General features: G+C 30.5%; 1 protein-coding gene across 1 annotated transcript in view; it reads right to left on the reverse strand.

The window, feature by feature from the left end:
* The window catches only part of LOC127864483 (leucine-rich repeat neuronal protein 3-like), a 144951-nt gene extending 137961 nt beyond the window's left edge, over positions 1–6990 (reverse strand). Inside the window, exons 1-2 of the mRNA XM_052404106.1 lie at positions 6920–6990; positions 6471–6542 (exon numbers count right to left, since the gene is read on the reverse strand). Of these exons, the coding sequence (XP_052260066.1) occupies positions 6471–6490 (20 nt within the window). The 5' untranslated portion in view covers positions 6491–6542; positions 6920–6990. The remainder of the gene's footprint in view (positions 1–6470; positions 6543–6919) is intronic.
* Positions 6991–8768: the final 1778 nt, after the last annotated feature.

Genomic DNA, 8768 nt, shown 5'->3' on the forward strand with positions numbered 1-8768 from the left:
TATTGTCGAGTTAAGAAGAGCATCAATGAATGATATTTTTCTTAGTATGTCTTGCTATTCATTCGAGACACACGGTAATGCCCTGTGAGAATGCTTTTTTTAAACGCACTTAGAGTAGTCTACCGTCTAACATTCCGCGACAAAGTATGTTTGATGACTTCATATTGTTATACCATGCACACACCATGTTTATCTCTAGTTAATCATAAAAAGTGTATAATTGAGTTTCATTTAAAACTTTTATTTTTAACAAAAATGAAATGTCATGTTCGCGTTAAATAGTGGCAGAGTAATCAATATTCAGAAGTGTGTAATTCATTAACCAGACATTGAACACACAGTTGTCATATTCGAAGCATGACTATGCCATTGAGAAAAACCGTTGCCTTAATAGATTCACGCTATCGAGGAATGTAACATTAACTCAATAATTTATTTAATATAAAACAAAACATGAATTAGATTTATTCAGTTATAACTATCGACGCCTTTTTATTTGTTTTAATAAGTCAATAGGATTATTAAGTACGTATAGTATCAAAGGAATATACAAATAGTAGTATATTTTTTACATTTTAACCAAGTAAAGAAGATCATATAACATTAAATATATGTATAATTGTAAATTAAAACGTCTTCCAATAAAAGTTATCTTGTTATTTGTAGAAATGGTATTTTTGGCCAACACTATAATCTTAGAAACGGATTACATTATATTGAAATAATGACACACATATTCGTATAAACATATCTCCTGTAATTTCAGAGAATGAAGTGTTTACAGTGGAAATAATATTTAACAATTAGGCCATTTATATTTGCATGTATCATTTCGTCATGTTCTATGATATACCGATAAAACCATAATGATAACCTGTTTCCACCACACTTAACAGAATGGTTGATTTTGTATATAACTCCATGCCTTTATATGTACTGTTGAACGAAGTGATACGACTAAAGTGTTTGTATGATGGACTGTGTATAACATACGTTCTTAATATTAAGAATATATACGTATTTGCATTAGTGAAGGTGCACCGGTATTAGTTGATTTTCATTTACGCTCTTTTACCTGATTTGTAACATTATCGTAGTAGTGTATATAGTATTTGAATTGAACATACACATATAATTATATTTTACGAAAAGTTAAGCAATTAACTCGCAAACCATGAATAATGGCTAAAACATTACACAACTAAGTGGGACGATTCAGTATCTGTGCAGGTCTTTAAACTATTAAGAACTGACTAGTTGAATGTATCATTTTACGTTTGTTTGGAATCACAAAAACAGATAATCGTGAATGTTTAAGGTTTGCCTTTATATCTTACTACGCGTTTTAATGCAGTTCATCGTTTAACTTTCCCCGGTTAAAACAGGAACCGCAACCAGATCCTCATTCCTAACACAAACCGAAAAAAGGAAGAAAGATTGTCTGACAAAATAATTCATTTATATTTATCAATATTTGCAACTTATTGAACATTTCGTTGTGTAATTGATTTAGCGTTCTTGTATTATATTTATTAAGCACATTGCCAATGTTTCAGGGTCCAAACTCTCAACACGGATAACTCATTTACTATAATCGAACTAGTTATCTAAGAGTATACAATAACATATTAAGCTAGTAAGGTCACGTGACGTCAAGTTTGGCCTTTGTTTGTATTTTTTAATGTTTGCAAAGTAAGCATGACATTTCACCGGAGTTTGGACTTAAACCCGCTTGTAGTAGCTTGTAGTAAGTTCCAAACAAGAGTTGTCCCAGACTTTAGATATATACATTCTTGTAGATTGCATTAGAATTTTACAATCTTATATAATAACGTTTAAATACATCTCCTGCACGTGTCTATTTATCAAATTAAATTGCGACGTCTTTATTTAAATTGTAAAGTACAGCAATAATGTTAAATCTCCAAAAGGCAAAAGCAAACTTTTTCCTGGAATATGGACTAAAACAGACTTGCAGAGTACGAAAACACCTGTGATGCTGATTTACTTCTATTAAACTAAAAAAAAAACACAAACTTAAGTGATTATTACTTAAGCAAGTTGCATCACGGTACACAATGTTGCGCAATGTGCGCTTTTCCTGGTTTTCTTGTTTTTAATGATTTTACATCAAATACCAGAATAATTAGAATATATACGTTATGCATATTAAAAATGACCTGCATGCAATCATGGCATTTTTATTCGAACACATGATCCTTTGTTTACAGAAATCGCATGTCTGGTAGGACAGTAAAATAATCAAATAATAATGTACCAGCAAACTACAATCATAATTTCGAATACCTTTCTTTGTACCCCAAATCAAACAAAAATGATGTATGTATTATTCTATTTATAAGCAACACATGTTGTATTATGATAGTGTTATTAAATACTTTAAGCGAATAAAGGTATTAAAAGAGCAGTGTAGCAGGTCATTTTAAATAGCTTTCTGTAGATTATGTCCAGGCTCAACGTGTAATTTGAATGTTTTATCAGCACTTTATTTATCCCTTTATAGATACAAATAAAGTATGAGATTGTTCTCCTTAATGCTTTTAATATATGTAAACAATTACTAACTTGAAAAAGCCTTAAGTATTACGTTCAAATGAACGGGCAGGAAAACGTCACATAAACATATATACAAAATATTTTTAAATATGATTTTTGTACGTAGGCCAAATTTAAAAAACGGAAACAGCGTTTCATGTATTTGCTGATTGATTCCGTAACTTATTGCGTTTAAGCAAGCTTTTGAACTGGATCACGATAACTTAAAATTCCAAGTTTTAAGCAATTGCAAATAATAAAAATAATAGAGTTACGTACAGTAATTGTCGTAAACGTAGTTGATTCATGAATATATGCTATTATAATTTTGTTGTAGTCAGTCGGTCGTACAATTTTTAAAAGCACTTTAACTTTATATATGTGTGGTATTAAATTTATGATTGTGTATGCACAATTGAGGTTGAACATATATATTTAAGTTCGATTGTATTGAGAGCCAAACGCTTATTGAAACCTTCTGGAGTCCATTTTTAGTAGAACCAGTACTGATTGTCTTTTTGGGAATATATAGAGAATACATGGTTGATACCGAGCCGGATAAAGTTTATCAGGAGTGGCTTAGACAAAGAAAATAGAGCGAGCTTAAGCGAGCCCTATTTTTTCTTTTTCGGGCCGAACCGAAAAAACGTTCTCCATCTCGGCACCAACCATGAAATATATGTATCCTGCTTCATGCCGTTGACACATTTTATCAAAGACAAATGATAAATTGACATAACAATATAATTATTCTTGTCGAGCCTCCTACATGTTCACAACATTTCAGGCGACCGAGTAACTACCGATTGTGTCAAGTAAAAAATTGTTCCACTTTAAACAGTTCCTTTTAATACTTTCCTATTGAAAATATGAGAAGAAATAAAAAAAAACAAATTGATAATGTGATATTCTTCTTCGTTAACAATGAAAAGAGAAATGCAGCAGCACAACATTAACTAAATTTTATTTACCTTAATTGCAACTTAAATATATTGCTTTAACAATAAATGTACAACGAAATACACATCCATTATCTGTTCTTCCATCCCTTTGTCAAAATCCATTTTTTGTCCATCCCTATTATCGCAATGTATTTTAAACCACATTGTAATTTGATAGCGTCTGCATCGAATGCTAACCACTCTGACCGAAAACCTGATTTACAAAATCGTAATCCTGCCGTAGCGAATTATTTTATTCCTATCGACGTAAACAATTATGAATGACAAACACACGATCCGAAATACATATATGATTCGTTCGATGCTTTAAAAATAATTTTAAAATACTCTAAAAACCACCACGTCAAACTTATTGTCCATAAAGTCCTGAGAGAAACTAGTATCTTTTGTCTGAGAAATGACGTCAAACTAGATACGTCATACATTTCGTAATCAAGTAAATTAAAATGATAAATACGGAAAATCGGTTCTGTAATATATTTTAAAGAAGAAAAAAATGATGATATATAATATAACGATACAATTCATGATGCGCCGAATAAAGTTCTAAGGTCAGATTTTAGAACATGTGAATCGTCACAGTGTGCGTAGGAATACACTACTTCCTGTTGACCGGAGATAGGACAATTTATTCGACCCTGCTTTATTTGGTCAATGTTTGCAACAGAGACAGGCTAAATAGCATGGTAATCGTCATAGCGTGCGTAGGCATACACTTTCCTGTCGATAGGATATAGGGACATGTATTCGACCCGGCTTTATTTGGTCAATGTTTGCAACAGAGGCAGGAAAAAACAAACCGCCCACACCCCTAATAGCGATCGAAACATCGGCCTCCCGGTCGCTAGGCGGACATCATATCCACTACATATTCAATATTTGGCGATTAGTTATTTGTCTTTACTCTAAATACTGTGTTTGCAGAAATACAGACACGCGCTATCGTCAGAAGAACACAGTTCATGGAGTTTTAGAAATCGCCAGCTAAGCTTAGTTACTGGTTTGATAGTAATCAACAATAATCAGTTAAATGTTACCACATAAATAATAACAAATATAAGCTCAATAAAATTTAGAATTTTGTGTTGTTGCCTCTTAATTCGAAATTGTCTTATATAGTAATCGAATATATATATTTAACGATGTTAATTGTCTAATGTGTTTCATCACACTCATTGAATATGTGATGTTGAGAAATTAGAAATTCGTTTCCAAAATTCTTCATATTTAATTTAACTATTTTATTGTAATATTCTCTATATGTATATATAATTTAGTGATCAATACGTATGTTTATATGTAATTTTAAAAAGTCGAATATTTAAGCTTTTTCTTTAATTAAGATTTTGTTATTTCGATGGCGTTCGTTTTTGACCGTTGCTTTTCCTCTCCAAAAAAACTTTATTAAGAAAGTCTTAAACCTATACACAGACTACACATGATTTTTCATTGATTAGTGATAGTGCACATCGTGTTTAAATTTCGAAAAAAAAGGCACATATATGATGATTTTAGTTCTTAAAAAGAAGAGAAAGTAAAGTATTGATAACGTTCGCATCACGTTTTTAAATAAGATAAACTATTAACTTTAAATGACACGTTGCTGTTTCATTAGTAGGCGTCTTGGTACTTACAAAACTCGGGAAATCTCGCCAAATACATGTTCTATGTAACAAAAATATAATCACATTAAATATTATCATAACTAATGACCACGCAACTCATAAAATAATAGGAAAGTTTCAGTAGATAAAAAAGATAAACAGTATATAAAAACGGGTATGTTGCAATTTGAATACTGTTGAAGATGTATACAACTGTACCCGATAACTTTGACAATCAATGTTGTTCGAAAAATGAACCATTTATTCTAAAACATGTTTTATTTTCATTTATTTATCAATACTTGGGTAGTTGTTTCGCCGCTAAATAAGGAAAAGAAACTTTATCCTTATTTTTAATTCAAGAAGTATAACAATATGATTGTTTGTTTAACTTTATCATAAATTAAATACCAACCAATCACAAATCTTTTAAATGCTAAAATGCATAATTATTACTAAATTGTAACAATAATAAATGCTGAAAATACAACATTTCCACGGATCGAGCTTCATGATGCGTATTATATAAAGTTATTTATGTAATATATTGCTTGAGTGAAATGGAGGCTTTAGACGTGACATTCACCGGGATAAATTGACATACATGTATTGTGTACTCCCATTGAAAGTAATCGTCAGGTGGGCTGTATCGAGGTAATGCAGTTTAATTATTCGCACCTCAAACTGTGTTCACCATAAATCACGATCGTGTGTAGCATCGCGCCTTTAATCGCATCCCTTTGTAACTTAATACAATATATCAGGCAATTGTACAATACAATCTTAAATGTCAGATATAAATATATATATATATATATATATATATATATATACATATATATAAATATATATATTTATATATTTATATATAAATATATTTATTTATTTATTTATTTATTTATATATATATATATAATTCAAACATATATCGCTAAACACGTTTGGAATTCAACCAAATAATATTCAACTATTCAAACGGAACCAAATCCAAGTTCTTGAAAAACGAAGATTGTATTACATTTGCTAGATTTGGAGTGTAGTTTTGTACACAATATGGATACAATGAAGTACGAATGGGTATCTTACCAGAAGATATATCTTGATCTATCTTTACAGAATGTGTATTCTGAACCATTGTTAGACATATTAAATGAGTTTTTATAAATGACGTGTTTTTCAATATTGTCACCGGTAATTATTATTTAAGAAATGTGTTAATTTTATCAAAGTTGTGTAAATTATGCATTATTGAAACGACTGGAAGAAATACATAAACCAAATTGAAAATTATAAATCATATTTTCACATTTGTAATATGTACTGTATTAAAGCACTGAACATTTCTTACAGTTCATGTAGGTCTGGCATTCCTTCAAATGCACCGTCATCTATGGATTCGAGTTGATTTGATCCTAAATTTCTGTAACAAAAACAAATCGTAATCTTAAGCAACGAACGATACCTATACTGCAACTAAATACTTTAACAAATATATTAAATAAGCTTAGAATTTATTTAACATTCGTCTGCTTATGTATTTATATGGAAAAGAATAGCAAGTGTCTATATTAAAAAACTAAATTTAGCAATATAACGAATATTTCACAATTTCATCAATAGACAGCATTATGCACATAATTTGCCAAACAATTGTGCAATCATAAGACAATTAAACAACAAGAAAAAACAATCTTAAATAAATAAATTATATCAAGCATATTATTGACTAAAACATGTATACATGGACATTTGGACGGCATTTATTTCACGAAAAATCATTTGTCTATTGTAACTCACAGACTGCGTAGTTTTGCCAAGCTCCTGAACGTCGCCCGGGAAATGTTGCGTAATCGGTTGCCCCTAAGTAACCTGAAAAAATATAAACCAGCGCCATGTGATAAACCATTCAAATAGCATATTTCAACATATTTCAAATTAACCCGGTTGGCAATTAAAAGAACACCGGTAATAGCTGTGATTCAGGTACCTAAAGTAATAGCAAACAATTTCTTATAATTACACATTCAAGTTATACAGGTAACACGTTTCGTAAGTGTACCTTCTGGATTAAAAGAACACCAAAAGTAATCAAGTGTCATGATAATGCAGTCAGCAGATGAAAACACACACAAACATTGAATGTACAAGTCTAGTTGTAAGTCAGTAGAGTGATCTCCAGCGTGCCACTGCTAAATAAGAGGTATACGTGTCTACAAAAAGATTGAATGGACAAGTCTAGATCAAAGCCAGTAAAGTGATCTCCAGCGTGCCCCTGCTAAATACTAGGTATACATGTCTACAAAAACATTGAATTGACAAGTCTAGTTGTAAGTCAGTAGTGTGATTTCCAGCGTACCCCTGGTAAAAAAGAGGTATACCTGTCTGCTGGTGGTTTTGTTAAACGCACTACGATCGTATATTTATATATAATGATAGGATGTGTGTATAAATAAGAGAAAACCATTTAATCAAACTGAATATGTTAATTGTACCATAAATCATTTATTAATTTAACATAGGGTTGAATTAATACCGTAAAACTAACATGTTCTCAACATATATATATATCATTAAAATTATTACGTTTTCTTGTCAAAATTAACGCAATCATGTTTTATATGATACATCGATAGTTTTAGGCCTGTAATGGAACATGTAATTTATTTTCTGAAATTCTATGTATTTTGAAAGTATCTCGGTGTTTAATTATAATAATCAAAAGATTGTCTAGAACCCATCCATTTTTAAATTAACAAACAAACCTTTGCGATATTGAAATTTTTTCATGGTTTTGTTATTTGCATTTCAGAATAGAAAATACACATTCCATCAATACAAATGTCTTCACATATCATGCATGATATAATTTCTAAATAATCCTTGGTCTTATGGTTGTTTCGTTATGATACGCTGGAACTATTTTGCAGTGCATAAAACATAATTATCATGTTAATAATCATTGTACTTTCTAAAACCATACAGTCCCCATGAACCTTACTAGTGTTTACATTGAGATTACTGTCATTAATGTTATTATACATGTTTTCTAAATATTTATTGCAAACGCTTTGATCGATCAACAATTAGTAATTATATGCACATCGTCATCAACGGGGACTTTGTTTTAACAAAATTCACTTAAAGAATAAAAAGTGTAAATTAAAAAAAAATATAACGCAAAGTTTGCTTCGTAATCGTTTTTTGGTCAAAATCTTGCAAATTTAAACACAATAATACTGTTTTAATTTTAGAAAATCTAAGGATGCGTTGGTAATTTGTGTGTACATTTCTGAATATACCATTTAAGTGTAAGCACTGTAATGAATTTTGGTTTGCAGTTCTATTTTCAATTTTTCCTATTGTTTTGGTATTCTGTGTGCTGGCTACATCGATAATATGTAACCGTATAATATTGCGCTGCTTACTTCCTTTGGGTATTTTAGTGTATGTTCACATACGCATGTTAGAGACGTTTGCCGCCATTGCTATTTAGGCAATTTCTTAGACTTTTATACCGGTTTATAGCCCGCATGGTGTAAGTTTTCCACATGCTATCAATGCTATATTGCTTTTATCTTGTTAAGGCAGTAATTATTTTGAGGTATATTCGTTCATTCAGGTTTTTTCAGTAAATATCGTTCGTACT

Source organism: Dreissena polymorpha, chromosome 1 (genome assembly GCF_020536995.1).
Source record: "Dreissena polymorpha isolate Duluth1 chromosome 1, UMN_Dpol_1.0, whole genome shotgun sequence".
Classification (NCBI taxonomy): domain Eukaryota; kingdom Metazoa; phylum Mollusca; class Bivalvia; order Myida; family Dreissenidae; genus Dreissena; species Dreissena polymorpha.